Genomic DNA, 16,374 nt, shown 5'->3' on the forward strand with positions numbered 1-16,374 from the left:
CTTCTGGTATCTTGACCGATTCGGTGGGTAAAGGAGGGGGCGATTGCATGTACTGCCTTCCCCGCTCTAGCCCTATGAGTGGGGGTTGGTCCTGTTTTTATGGAGGAATCCTAGTTTGTGAACAAAATTAGTTGAATATCTATATAATATAAACTACGTATTGGTATGTGAACCATTTGTATATTATTTGGCACCACACTTTAATCTCAAATTTTATGATTAGTAAATGTAAAAGGAAAAAGGTGGGAGGGGCGATACATGCCATCTCCTTTCTCTCATCGGACAAAGCAATACTTTTTCTTTTTGTATTATAGTTAAGAAACTACAAAATTAAAAAAAAATCTGTAAGTAATATAATTTATACTATACAGATATTACCCGCTGCCCGCGGGTCTTAACTTGCGAATTGCTGATGTAGTCACTTATGTAGTGCATTAGAAACAATTAAATAAAATAATAATGCTATAAGCGAATGCATGAATTTATGAATTTAAAAATATTATGAATGGAGCTAAAAATAGCTAATTGACCTGATTTCACGCGATATTAAGAATAGAGTTGCGCTCATGTAAAAATGCTTTAGAAAAACAAATTTGTTAATTTGATTAAATTATGAAATGAATGGACTATAATTAGTATGTTCATGTGTTAAAGTATAAAACTATCTTTGCGTAGAGAAGTTATAACATCTTAGAGTTGAATTAGAGTTTGAGACCTAGCAATAGAAAGATGTGTAACATTACGGTATTGTCTCTAATAGAAGAATGTACATCAGGAATTCTATATTCGCAGATATAAGGAACGAATTTATGTAAAAAAAATCATCTTGAAACAAAAATTTGAAGGTTAATTTTATTAAATAATGAAATCAATGAACCTTCTTTTATATTTTCATATGTCAAAGTAAAAAACTATATGCGCAAAGTGTAGTTCTTAAAAATAGATCTAGATCTAAATCCTTTCGATCTTTTCTCAATTCAACATTGTAAACAAAGCATAGATCCATAAAATACTATAGCTTTAATAGAGTTGGTCAACTTTGTTTGTTTTTTTAGGGTCTTAAGTTTGTTTTAGTGGTACAATACATACAATGTGGTCTAAGTTAGTACCCAAGGAATAATTTTATCAAGATTGGTCAAGCGGTTTTGATTCTATGTGGGGACATACATACATACATACATACATACATACATACATACATACATACATACATACATACATACATACATACATACATACATACATACATACATACATACATACATACATACATACATACATGCATACGCCTAACTTTCTACTTTATAGTATAGATATGCTATAAATTAAATTCTTATATCGAGTCACCCCACCCCTATTCTTTTATACAAAATGCAATCATTAGCAGAAATTATAAAAAGGAGCGAGGATTAATCGTTTTCATTTTACCGCCCCTCCCCTTTCCAGACAGAGTATATGTAATTTCACATGAATTTATCATAATTATTTTATGACTTTGCTTTGGAAAAGTTAGAATTCAAACGAAAATTTTCAGTATAAGAGTCACGATTGAGATGAGTTATAAACCCAAATAATGTATTCCTAGTCGCCTTTTTCCAACCTTTACTCAATCTGATATTTTTCTAGTTAAATTTGGGACTATAACTAACCATTTTTGCTGGGATTTTATTGAATATTATTTATCGAATTTTTCTTTTCGGCGGTGATCCTCAAAGCCTTAATCTAAATATATGGGGCATCTGATCTTTTCAAAGAACAAATCGGTTTTATTTGCAATGTATTAAGGGCCTATAAATTCATATTAGAAGTACAACGTTATTCAAAAGGTCGTTTTTAATAGGATGAATAATGAGCTTTAGGTAAGTAAGGAAAATGCATTTCTTCAGTGAAGAATGCAAGAAAACGCTTCACTGATGAATATCAGCTGTAAATGTCAGGAGAACGCGTTTCTGCAGTGAAGAATGCAAGAAAACACTTTTGGCGTCGGGCCGAACTTCACTGATGGATAAAGAGCTGTAGATGTCAAGAGAATGCAAGATAACTCTTTTAGCGTCGGGGCTATGCCCCAATCTCAACTAATTATTAATGAGCTGTAGATGTCAGGAGAAGGCGTTTCTGCAGTGAAGAATGCAAGAAAACGCTTTTGGCGTCGGAGCTTTGCCCCGAACCCCACTCGGAAGACTTACAGCGCTCCCACAGACCCCCAAGCTTGCAAAAGAAAGGCCTTAACATGACTGTTCTTTTTTTCACCGAAGGTTGAGAAATACTGCTTTTTTTATTCTAATATAAAAATTGAACCGCCCCACCACTCAAAGGGTTTAGGTGGGGAAGGCAGTAGATATAATCACCCCAGCCCACCCAATCGACCAACACACAAGAAGAGGAATGACATAAAATAAATATTGGTTAAATATTAATTAGAAGCTTTTATCATATAGATAAGTAACTAATTATGTTAAGAAACTGTGTTCCACCACTCGAATGTTTAGGGAGGGGGAAGGAAGGATGAAGTCGCTCCCCTCCACCACCCCACCAAATCGGCCAACAGGGGGGGGGGCAACAGGATCTAAGAATAGGATAAAATATAAATATGTAGTATATCTTATTAATGTAAGGAAAGAATTCGTTTTACATAACTGTGTGATTTCTTTACTAAAAAGTTCCCGCCCCCGCCCCTCACCCCCCCCCCCCCCAGTGATTGCATTTACATAGAAGCGTAGCGAAGTGGCTGCGGAAGCTTTTGATTGTTGCTTTTTTAACTCTGTAGAATCCAGTAACAATTACTTTGAGGTAGAGACTCTTTGCATTAGGAAGTGAATTGTAATACTCTAAAATAAAGTAATACAGAGATCAGAGAAGAAAGGCATGGGGGGGGGTGAGCATGTGTGGAAGTGGTACAGAAAGCTAGCTTAACTATTTACTGTATATAGATAGCGAGAGAGAGAGAAGGCTAGAGAGCGGTAGAGAACGCTAGCTAACTTCTAACTGAATATAGATATATATATATATATAGAGAGAGAGAGAGAGAGAGCAGGTTAGAGAGCGGTATAGAAAGCTAGCTAACCACTTACTATATATAGATAGAGAGAGAGAGTACAGGCTAGAGAGCAGTATAGAAAGCTAGCTAACTTCTTACTACATATATATACAGAGAGAGAGAGGGAGAGAGAGAGAGTGCAGGCTAGAGAACAGTACAGAAAGCTAGCTTACTACTTACTATGTATAGATAGCAGGGCCGCCGATACCTATTGTGCAATTGTATGTATTGCGCGCTGGCGGCCGAAGGTAGGGGGCGGCCAAATCATTATTCCAAGGTTACCTATTATTTTAATTTTTTTTTTATAGTTTAAGCTATTTTGAAAACTTGTTAATAAGAATGAAGCGGAGTGCGAGAGATTCCCAGAATTTGTCCATAGTCACACCTATTTGTTTCTGACATTGAAATTTCATAGGCTCTCTGTAATATTGTTTCGAATGACACAGAAGCAGATCAGTCAAAATATTTTTTTCTTCCTAGTATCTACTTACTACATAGAAATATTGTTGTTTAGTGGAGTACCCTACCCTCTAAATAAATCTAGTAATTAAAAGCTCAATGTTAAAAACATTTTCACTTTTATGTTAAATGGTTAAGCGTAGAAAATTTTTGGTTCCTTATCGATGTAGATCTACATTAATTTGTAAGCTACTAGCTGTTTGGAGCAACAAGCCAACGACCGCCCTACAACAAAGAGGGGGAGGGGGGAGCGGCGAAAAAAATGTTTTATTTTCATTATCGTTATTAATTCGTTTGATATATATAATCTAGCAGATGGAATCTATTTACCCGTTTACTAATATATAGTTCGTCCATCCCCCACGTGTTTACAAATGAAAATATCTTAAGTAAGAGATATCATTTCATCTTCTAATAAGACCTTATCAAATGTAGACCGTTTTCGCGATAGGCATTAGCAACAAACTACAATATGGGTTAAAACTTTTTGGAAGAAAACATTTCAAAACGTCTCCGTCTTCTGCTGGATTTTCTTACCTGGTATTGGTCGAATCTCTTCCGACTGTTGCACTATTATAGTGCCGATTTTTGTGTGAAACAAGGTCCGCGATAGAAACGTCTTACTTAGTACGAAGATGATCTTAAAAAAGATCACGCCATTATAGACGTCCGACTGCTATATAGACCTAGAATGTCTCTCGAATAATACTATTGACCAAGTCTGTCTCTTTATTACTAGATATTGTTTGTTTACTCTAAAAGAAAACTCACTAATATTGGCCGTTTGTATATTCTTTCTTCTTATTACGTGAAAAAGGTGTAATGCTTAGAGAAAGAATTTCTTAAGCTGATAACGCCAGAATACGCTGAGCGCAGTATCCCGGCCCCGAAATCAGACCTCTTGTCTACATGAGCATAAGCCCTCCGAATGTTCAATTCTGTAATAGAAATAACTTCTAAAACGCTAAAACGGACTCGTTTTTGTGAAATTTCATTATGTAATTTCGGATTCTAAACAGTGTTAAATTACTATAATAGGAAAAATAAAACTTGAAAATTTTGTTATAATTATAACCAAGTTTTTTTTTTCTTTTTCATTTCATTCCTAGAAAAACTCACGGACTACACTGTGGGCACCTACATCGCTCCTCTAAGTGCCCAGCTACTAGGGGCTCGAAAAAAAATTTTGGCATGTGGTCGTCACCCTGAAATGCTTAAGAAATACTACTTTAACGTGTTTTAGTTCAAGTCATTGTGTTTGTGACTTGTTCTTAGGATTAGTTATTTTATATCAATTCAAGAAGAAATCTTCAGCGCTAAGCAACTCTATTTTGTGCTAGGGATGTGTTGGATAAATTTGTAGGTATCTCCGAATCCGCTTATATCAGATGGTTTTGAACACAATGCATATATTTCCAAAATACAATTGTGAAAGTCATTATCAAAGTTTACGAAACGTTGAAAATGGTTCACCGTCAACGGCTTTTGTGTTTCAAGTCACCACATTTTGAACTGAATGGCCCATGACGGTTGTTTTAAGAATAAATAAATATAGACGACATTACAGATACAAAAGAAATAAATGATTCGGGTCAAATTATTTCTGAAAAGACACGAAAATATTGCAGAAAGAAATTTAAAAAAAAAAATTGCTCTTGAAAAAGAAAACTATAGATGCAACGCACTAAAGTATGAATGATTTTGAAAAGCAGCCTGAGCAATCCTTTATAGAACGAATTATTATCGGCTATGTCTCGCTTTTAAAGGATCCAAAATAACACACACACACACACAAAGGGTATTTGTATCAATTAATATAGGCTATTTCAAAATTTGAGTGAAATAGAAAATAAAATTGTAGATATAAGCACACAAATACTTTCACAAAAAATTAGATTGTACACCAGATATGTCTCATACGAACAAATTAAAATGATTAGCCTGTTGCTTCTGTTTCTTAGAGACCTCATGTGCAATACATGAACATGTTCTGGGTTTCGCTCATTACTGATACAACTTGAGAAGGACTATGACTTCGTAATAGAAAAAAATACAAAGTTATAACTGACAATAAAACAGCTAAGAGGGCATAAGGGATACGACAACGGTGTGAATATGAAAGGGAAGAAAAGGGAGGATTAACAAAAATGGTGCATGGTCCAGCTCAGTGTCCAGCTCTCAGTCGTATGACATTGTTTTTTTTCAAGAAAAAAAAAAGGGGGGGAGGTATTTTTAAATTTTGCACGCAGGCGGCCACAACCCTCGCGGCGGCCCTGATATATAAAAAGAGAGAGAGAGAGATAGAGGAGGTAAGAGAACAGTACATAAAGCTAGCTAACTATTTACTATAGATAGATAGATAGATAGATAGATAGATAGATAGATAGATAGATAGATAGATAGATAGATAGATAGATAGATAGATAGATAGATAGATAGATAGATAGATAGATAGATAGATAGATAGATAGATAGATAGATAGATAGATAGATAGATAGATAGATAGACAGACAGACAGACAGACAGATAGATAGATAGATAGATAGATAGATAGATAGATAGATAGATAGATAGATAGATAGATAGATAGATAGAGCCAGTGCAGAAAGCTAGCTAAGCACTTACCATATCCCTTGAAGTACTTAAGGATAACAGTTCCTTGCCATGTATTTATATCTGAATTCCTTGGAACCCATTTGTAAACCAAAATCAGAAATTCGTCGAGAAAGTAGGACCCAAAAACTTTATTTTTGCAAAGATCCTCTGTTACAGGGTTGACATTTTCCAGGTACAGCGTGATCTTTCCAAGATAGAGAGAGAGAGAGAGAGACAAAACAAGAATCATTTTTAAAAAATATTTAATTAAGTTTTGGTAATTAATTATTTTATTTGGTATCCAGAATAATGGATGTGTTGCAGCTATAAGTTGAACTAGCCCCCTTTGTGTGGAGAATTAGGTCACTTAAAGGTTTGAAGCTAACAATAGATAACTGTAAAACCTACTTTTTTCATAAGCACTTCGCTGGAACAATGGTTAACGTATAGGTTTGTGAAGGCCTCAAGTTTGAATTCAAGTTGTATTTTTTTATGTATATACAATACATTAAAAAGCGATCCTGTTGTGAACTCCTTTGACATGACACATAAACTTTTGTCAATCATTCAAAGAGACGCTAGAGAGGAATTCATAACAGAATAGAACTTTCATAAAAGTCATCAGCATAACTGTAGTTGTAGACAACGCGACTGAAGGAGGCCAGAGATTGTTATTTAAATAGGTTTAAATTTGAATTTGTATATCAATTTAAAGAAAGATGGATCTCTTTAACTTACAATGTAGCTTTAAATTACTTTTGTCACTCTTGGATTCACTATAGCTAGAAATTTGTTGAAAAAATGGAGTTGATGAATTAGCAATATAAGATAGCAGTATATAAAAGAGGGCTGCAAGGTTTAAGCACACCTCATTTTCATATGAAGTCTGCTTCCTCAATAGGACAATTTGTTATTGTGGTACTGGTTTGTTGATGAAAAGTGATTGTGCAGTGTTAGACACCTTATTTATAGTTTAGTTATTTAGCGACGCACCATAGAAAACGCATATTGAACGGGACTAGTGACGTTTGGGATATGTTGGGTTAGAGACCGGAAAATGAGTTAGCGATATAATCCTCTAGGGTAATGACGTGTTTAGTGACAGAGACGTTTACTGTGGCCTTTTCTTAGAATAAATACATGTTACATTGTTCTTCAGCGTTGACTACATCTCTTTACTTGTTAAAACCGATGTCTTGTTTTATCTGGATTGTTGATCAACTACACGGAATACACCCGAACAATAACACCCAAACGCTTGCAGAGTAATTGGTTGAAATTCAACAGTCATCCATAGTTGACCTCAAGACAACCTGAACAAGCAACATCACAGCAGCAATGAAATTATTGAGCAAGCGATTCGGCCGTATTACATCATACAAACAGGAAAAAGTAACACAGTTTTTCATCAGCGTGTCGTCATCCATAGACTTCAAAGGTTCAAGAAGAAACCCACAGCGTGTCCATATCATTTTTCCAACCTTTGGAATCTGTCCATTTTCCATATAAAATCTGTCCAGCACTTCTGTTGCAACACGTTTGAATTGCAGTTATATTGACAGTCGTACATCAGAACCCAACTCCCCATTAAGTCTTTTAGTTCTGCTGGTTGTTTTGCTTACATGAAATCTATAGCATTCACTAAACCTTTCTTTGCGCTTTCGATGAATTGGGTCATCACCTTCGTCCGTTTCTCTTCATTTTGCAGAAAGCATGAAAGGGCCTTAATCTCTTGACTTTTCCTTTTCTTATGAACTATATTGATTGGGAGCTGGAGATTCGACCAGAATTCCAGGTAAATTAAAAATTAATAATTTTCCATTGAAGAAAATTCTCATCACTTCTTCTAGTGTCCATTCTTTCAGTTGTTGATTCTGAAAGTGTCTCCTGGAATTTGATGATTTTGTGAAGATGCAAGGAAACTGCCGACGCTATATCTTTTCTTGAACTACTCATCTTATTTCAACTCCATGATTCAGCTTCTTCCAGTTTGACCCATCTCTGAGGTGAATTGGAAAAAAAGATGAACAATTCATGTACAGTGCCAAAAAAGGTGACAATTGCTTGATCTATCTCAGCAGAATCAAGAGCTGCCAGTTTGAGACAAAGGTTATTACAGTTCAGAAATGTTGCCTTTGGTTTTATGTCTAAGAGACGTTTCAGCAGGCCAGACAGACTGAGTAATCTTAGGTATGACCTCTGCACAGATCAAAGTCCAGCCTAATGTCTTTACATGTTTTCAGAACAAGTTCTTCATCATGTTGTGCACCTGGCTTCACAGTTTCAAAGTAACCAAGGAATGATTCTTTTATTTTCAAATTCTCGACTTGCAAGTAACAAACTATAAGGGATACTTGTACTTGGTGAGAAACAATTAACAACTTTAATAATAATAAAACATTTACCAAGTTACTCCTTAAGAGTAACCCTGCACGGAAAGAGTTAATCTGTGTGGAATACACGTACCATGGTCACTAACTTTTATAACAACTTGATTAGCAAAATTACATGCAAGTGGCGTAATATTTAATATTTAATGTAATAAAAAAAAAATTCGGACACTCATTTGGGGAACCCCCCAAAAAGGGGCACTGGAATTGGGACCCCCCTCCCAACCCTAGTTACACCACTAACATCTAGATCTAGAATCTATACCTAATCTATATTATATTTACGTAAAATATAAGAAAACTTAGTAAATCTAGTAAAAAGACATACAGAAACTATAAATTGAATAAACAACTGTTTGTTTGTTTCTTGAACAATTCCAACGCTACAGATCTACACATTGAAAACTAGACGATGCAAACTATTTTTTACTGAACATTCATGTATTCAACTCTTAAATCCATAATGACTAACATTCGGAAATTCCCGAACGCGATAGTCCTTTCAAGAACGCGATAGTACTTTCAAATCCGATGTGTCTCTAGATTTAAGCCTAGTTCTTAAGCCAAATCTACATTTATTTTTATCTTATCAAACTACAGTTTTACCCAATTGGAATTCTTTTCTCAGCAATATTACATCAACTGTTAAATTTCTAGAAAAATCATTACAGCCGTTCTTCAGATCAGCGTTCAGGTTCCGCCCACCTGACTTCCATGAAGTCATGATTTAAATTTAAAAAAAAATGGGGAGGGCTAGTATATTTTTCTTGGGTTCAAGAAAAAAAGCTTACACGGTATTATCTCATATGATTGGATTATTGGGCACAATGTATCGACATGTTCGTCATTATTTATGTTATCTTTTATATTACAGACGTGGCTTCAAGAAAAGAAGATAATTACGTCCTTCGCATTTCATGTGTCAATATAATCATGCATGTTAATCAATGGTTTAGACTCTGCCAAGTCGATGGTTTTCCTGGCTGATTCAGGCAACCCATGCCATTCATTCTCTGATGGCACTAGGTAATAAGGAGCACTTGTACGAATTTTTTCTACTGTATGGACTAAGAAATGTGCCTCTACCCTTATGTCTTTCTGAGTATTGTATTAGGTCTTGTTTTTCTATTTGTAAGTTCTGGTTTAGTGTTAGGGTTAGGATTGGGAGACAGTGTCAGTGTTTTTTTTTAATGCAAATGTCTTTCGCAAAAAAACAATACAAGCAGATGAAGATAACAATGGAATACCTTCAATGGGGAGGAGCCACAGAAAGGCTTCATTGGGAACGCCACGTTCTTTTCTAACATTTTGATCATGAACAAGTACTCTTGATGCAAGGCGAATTGCCACCGACAAATGATACTGTTCGTTTGCGGTAATTTGTCAGTGGGGATGATGACGCTACCTCCAACGACGTCTTGAGATATTCTAAAGCATAGCCCTGTTTAAAGAATAGATTAAGAAACTGTTAAAATTTTTAGTTATCACGCATATAACCCGCGGGTAATACACTTTTTTTTTTTTTTTTTTTTTTTTTTTTTTTTTTTTTTTTTTTTTTTTAAACGAACGAATCGCGGCAGTGTGGGATAAACAAAGGTGCGGGGGTTTACAAAATATATTTTACTCTTAATCCTAGCATAAAGGAAACTATGGACATACCGGTGGGTCATTATATCTAGGTCAACGACTTTCTGTCAAACAAAATACTACAGAATACAGATACGACCGTAGGCTCGTATCTCACACGGATGTAGCACTGCGTATCACTTGTTAGAACAACAAATGGAGCACGATTGCATCTCGAGGGACAGACGTCTGATGAACTACACCTTTATGTACCGAGAGTTGTACATCACTCTTTACACATGCGGGGCATATTAGGGTGCGGCTGGTACGATTTTGTTGTTAGTTATTCTGTAAATAGTGCGAGCTATACTCATGTGCATTTTAAATGCGCGAAAATGTGTTAATTGATTAGATTTATGTAACTAGCACATACCAATCTTGTAAGCCTGATGCTGGAAAGCTATGCTAAGTATTGCTTACTCCATATAGCCGGAGACCATATAAAAGATGCAAAATATTTCAAAGGTCGTTTCGTCTCTTTATAAGAACATTTTAGAATGTATACCGTTTTTGCAAGAGGCTTACAAGGCTTATATTAACTCTGTCTGTCTGGTCAAAAGTTTGTACACGTTATTTCTCCGACACCCAGCCTCGGATCAAGATGAAACATTGCACAAATATTTCTTCTACCTGACAACACAAGCATCAATTTTTAAAAAAAATGTTAATTAACTATTTGTAATTAATTAATTTGCTTCGTATCTTGAACAAGGAAAGGAATTGTACTTGACTAAAATGGTGGTGTAAGCTATATACTATTTGTAGGGCGCCGCTTTAAAGTAAGTTAGAAACAAACAATACATAAGACATAACTATACACTCTTCTTTTTGTCATAAGTATCTAACTAGCTGAGTGGCTAGTATGTCGGCCTGAGGAGGCGTTTCTTTATTTTTTTATTCTTAATGCTTTTAAAAGCGAATACGGTAAAAGTTCACATAGATATCCCTCACCCCCCCCCCCAAACATTATCCTTACTGGTCCAGATAAGTGATAGAATCATAAAGATATTAAGGTCTAAAAATAAAGGTACATATCTATTTACAAGTAAATCTATATCGACTAGACTATATCAAGTTTATATCTAGACATTGTTTTAGAGGCAGCAACGTTACTAGTCCCAAACACGGCCCAATAGATCTATCGAAATCTTTATCTAGATATGATAGGTAACATCAAAAACGGACGGACAGACAGACAGACCACACAAAACTAATAGCTGCTGAGGCCGTAAACAAGCAAAGAATACTTTAAAAAAAAAAAAAGCTTATCTAAGGAAAAAATACTGATTACTACTGTCATTTACCTCAAGATGGCAGGTTTTAACACCCTTTCTGATATATAAAAAAAACATAATTAATTAATTGATTATCTAGTTGTTGTTGTTTTTTTTGTTGTTTTTTTTTTTTGTATTCGTGCATTCTCATCGACAATCAATAACTGTGCGAAATTTCAACTTGATCCGAGAATGGGTAAAGTGAGAAAAAAGTGACAAAACGTAATAAGGAGACTAAATCCATGTATACATCCACATCTCTCATTTAAGTAGCATTTATTCGCCTTATTTCAATATCAATGAAAATAATTAATGACCAAATGTTTATTAACTAATGGATGACTTTGAAAATAAAAAGATTCATGTTTTGTCAGGTCAACTGAATTAGTGTGCAAAGTTTCAACATGATCAGAGAATGGGAAGTGGGAGAAAAAAAGTTCAAACTTTTTTACTAGACAAACAGAGTGAGTTGATATGAGCTTTGTAATTTTTCATTTCAATGATACCTTATAAATATAATACTTTCTTTTTACCTTTGTATGAAGCTTTAAAGCCAAGTGCATTCACCGAGGCGTCAGACTTGAATTTCACCTCCATCTTGTTTCCATATGAAATTATGGCATAGGCACGTCTATTGACTGTTCCACACTTATAGAAAATTTCAGATGATGATTCAGAATCCAGATACTAACAGGGGAAAAAAAAGGTTTAAGAAAAAAAAGGTTTAAGAAAAAAAGGTTTAAGAAAAAAAGGTTTAAGACATTAACTGAATGTGTCCACTAGTCATTTAGGGCAATGGTTAATAGCAGTGTAGCTCTGGAGCCTGGCCACTAGAATATCCAACCATTTTGAAGTAATAAAAGAGTTTAAAAAAAACATCAGTATGTTTTTTATTTTCTAGTGTTAAATATCTGTATGAAAACGAAAAGATAAAGAACAAGGTTACAAAGACAGTTTGTCTGGAAGCACAAGCTCAAAATCGGCCCCAAAAGTGGTCAACCCAGGCAGGTAAAACGGTATAAAATATCATGACATCGGATTTTTCAATATCTTTTCTAGTTTACGAGATCTAATATTTTCAGAAAGAATATCAGAATGAAATTCTATAAGAAGTCAAATGACCGAAAAGAATGTATAAAAAAGGTTGACAGATCTTGTGTGATGCCCCAACTGTCAAGCAGATAAAGGGATAGGTGAAAGTGAAGTTAGATGTGAACCTGGCTTAACTGATTTCATATAATGTTCATCTTATTGATCTAACTGTTTTGTAAAGGGTCAATCTTTTATTTAAGGCCTCATAGAAAAACATTTCGTAAAAATAATAATTAAAAAAAAAATAATTAATAATTAAGTTTTTATGTTATGGTGTAATTAGAGGGATAATGGGGGGGGGGACAACTACTTATTAATTGTTGTTTAAAATTATGTTCCGCTTATATGCATATTAAATAGATTTTTTCTCTTTGACAAAAATAGTACCTTTTTTTTTTTTGAAAATGTAGTAGTTAAGAACTTACAAAACTTAGCAATACATTTGTAAAGAATTTATTTTTACAACAAATTGAAAACCATTTGCATAAATTAGTTAAAAATATGATAAGTAGTCATCTCCCTTACTAAATTGCCTCCTGTGTTTGTTACTATTAATAATGAATTGTTGTAAAAATGATGTATTTTTTCTGAAAAAAACTGCTTGCATCAGAACTTGAAAGGTCTAAAATATCATGACGTCGGATTTTTCAATATCTTTTCTATTTGCAAGATCTAAACGGGACGGACATTCCACACAAAACTAATTGGGTCTTTTCCCCTTTCGGAGGCCGCTAAAAAAAAAACGATCCTAACATCAATAGGATGTGGTTACTTGACTTTTCATTTGACTGCCACCAAAAGAATATAACGGAGGTTAGATGAATTCAATTGCTTTTTGTTTGTACTATCCCGTCTTTCACGCTTGAGGATATTCTTAGCTTCTTAGAAGGCATCCAAGTCCTATGGCTCTGAGACCTGGATGCTCTAACGAAGGCATCAAAAGTTGTTTTCGTCCCATAATGCGCATACGATGTCAAGACTACATTAGAAATAACTTTGTTCTGCTGGAGAACGCTAAGGACAGTAAAGAAGCACTGATTACCATTTGACATTTGCATGGGTTGGATACTTATCCCGAATGGGAGACGAGTTCATGCCAAAGGAGATTTTCTTTCTGAGATTAAATGAGGAAGGAGTGCCCCGCGTAATAGCTATAAAGATTAACTCAGGCGCCATTTCGCCTTTACTGGCATAGAGGAAAGTAGCCGGCACCAAATGTCCTCTGAAAGAGACAGTTTGACAGCTCTCACAAAGGCTGAGGAACACTTATTTGAGACTCCAAGAAAAGCCTTTATTGAAGACAAGCGCAAAAGACGAGAGAAAACTAGACCGCCAGCGTGTTTTGTCGTTACGAGATGCAGGAAATTATGTAGGTCGCAACTGGGTCTGCATAGTGACGTGAAACATTGCACCCATCTTCGGACTCAAAGACATTGTCATTATATTCCAAGCTTTAATTTTTGGAAAGAAATGGATTCCGTGCAAACGCAACCCATCTCCAGTTGAAACCCAATTAAACAAGAAATACATTTTTAAAAATACTTTTTTAAAAATGCTTATGCAAAGTGTGGTATCAATTATCAAAGTATCAATTAGTTTGGGTCAGTCATGTCATTACATTTGTATTAACTACACAACAATAATAAATCTGAGCGATTAATAATATTTTTATCTTTTACTTTTTTGTTTAGCATTATTTCATGCTTTGAGGTTTATCAATACGATGTGATGCTATCACTTATCTGGAACAGTTGGGAAAATGGGGAGAGGGGGGGAAGGACTATACCTGGGTGAATTTCAACGTAATCGCTTTTAAAAAGCATTTTAAAAAATTCAACTCATGGCCTAGGGGCCAACGCCTCCTCCGGCCGACATACTAACCACTCTGTTAGTGAGGTATTTAGAACTAGAGAAAATTGTATAGTTTAAATTTTAGAGCTGCGACCTGTAAAGGGGACTAATTCAGCTTATATCATTACTTCAGTCAAGTACAATTTCTTTCCCTTGTTCAAAGTACGAAACGAAAAATGTATTACCAATAGTTAAATAACTAATTGTTTAATTTTTAAAATTATTTTTTCTTTTCAGGAAAAAATTTCAGCTTGATCGAAAAAAAGATGTGGGAGAAATAATGTTATGAAACCTTTTACAAGTCAGACAAACGGACATATACGATATGTAAAAATATCATAAAAATTCGAAACAACAGATCTCTACACTAGATCAAATGAGTGATGAAAGTCAAAGCCTTAAGTGTATCATTACATAATGACTAAGAAGAAATGAAATGATGGGGATGATATGGTGTTGATGATATAATGGGGATGATGTGATGGGGATGATTTGGTGGGGATGATATGATGGGGATGATATGGTGGGGATTATATGATGGGGATGATTTGGTGGAGATAATATGATGATGATGATATGATGGGGATGAGATTACATGATGGGGATTATATGATAGGGATGATATGATGGGGATGAGATTATATGATGGGATGATATGATGGGGATGAGATTACATGATGGGGATTATATGATAGGGATGATATGATGGGGATGAGATGATATGATGGGATGATATGATAGGGATGAGATTATATGATGGGGATGATATGATGGGGATGATATGATGGGGATGATATGATATGATGGGGATGATATGATGGGGATTAAATGATGATGATGATGATTAGGTGGAGATGATGTGGTGGAGATAATATGATGGGGATGATATGATGTGGATGAGATGATATGATGGGGATGATTGGTGGAGATGATATGATGGGGATAATATGATGGGGATGATATGATGGGGATGATATGATGGGAATGAGATGACATGATGGGAATGGTATGGTGGGAATGATTTGGTAGGGACAATATGATGGGGATGATATGACCAGACATGAAATGACCGGTCACCCAAGCAGTGGGGTTGCTAGGGATTTTGAGGTCCGGTGGGATTGGCCTCCTTAAGGGCCCCTGCATATTGACATTCGACATTATGACATGAGAAAATATACATAAGAAATATTTAAATCTAATGTGTGGAATACATGCAACCTGGTTATTAATTTACATAACACAATGCATAGCAAGATAACATTGCATTGGCTTAATATTTAGTGTAAAAAAAATAATAATTTGGACACTCATTTGGGGGATCCTCGATTGGGGGCCTGGGTGAATTTGTTTATAATTGGAGCCCCCACCCTAGCTACGCCACTGCATCCAAGATTCGCATACTTTATTATTCTTTCACGGTCAACTGCCCTAGAGTAAATTCACATAAACATTCCCACTGATCTCTACACGTAAAATTATACAAATATACGAACACTCATCAGTGATAGTCAAATTCCTAAATAATTGTTTCTAGGGAGTTGTGCAATGGAAAGTCCTCTTAAACAAGCTGTTTTAATGGGTGACCTGATAAAATAGCGCGAAATTTCCCGACAAAAGAGCGCAGGACAAAATGGCGCAAGACATATATGATGTGTATACAATTATTGGATTTTAGTTCCTGGGCAACATTTTGTTGTTGAGGTCTCAATATCTTCTTCAATATTAATAGGTCTAAAAGTACGGCATAGTTGCAGGGGAAGAGAGTACTTTTAAATGTTATCTCATTCTACTTTTTCACCAATGTTTAAAATGCATAGCTTGCTATACAATATGATTTTGAAATGTGGGGAACCCGTTCAAGGTTTAGGTATAAGATGTGTGCGTTACACGTGTGTGTTATTGTATAATCAGAATTCTTAATTATCTGCTGCATCTCTCTTTGATCAAACCAGGGCGTCTCTTACATAACATTGGCAAACTTAGATGTGTCAGGAATAGTTAAGCTGGCGATCGCATTTCTTATCTATAAATACTGCCTTCCAAGAACTA

The 16,374-nt window shown here is 35.1% G+C and overlaps 1 protein-coding gene across 3 annotated transcripts in view; it reads right to left on the bottom strand.

Moving 5' to 3' along the window:
• LOC106059529 (uncharacterized) overlaps positions 1–16,374 on the bottom strand; it is a 134,760-nt gene that overhangs the window by 69,644 nt on the left and 48,742 nt on the right. For all 3 annotated transcript variants that reach the window (XM_056039053.1, XM_056039051.1, XM_056039052.1), the window contains 3 exons: positions 11,916–12,069; positions 9,730–9,923; positions 6,123–6,297 (listed from right to left, as the gene is read on the bottom strand). In XM_056039053.1, the coding sequence (XP_055895028.1) occupies positions 6,123–6,297; positions 9,730–9,923; positions 11,916–12,069 (523 nt within the window). The remainder of the gene's footprint in view (positions 1–6,122; positions 6,298–9,729; positions 9,924–11,915; positions 12,070–16,374) is intronic.

Source organism: Biomphalaria glabrata, chromosome 8 (genome assembly GCF_947242115.1).
Source record: "Biomphalaria glabrata chromosome 8, xgBioGlab47.1, whole genome shotgun sequence".
In the NCBI taxonomy this organism is placed as follows: domain Eukaryota; kingdom Metazoa; phylum Mollusca; class Gastropoda; family Planorbidae; genus Biomphalaria; species Biomphalaria glabrata.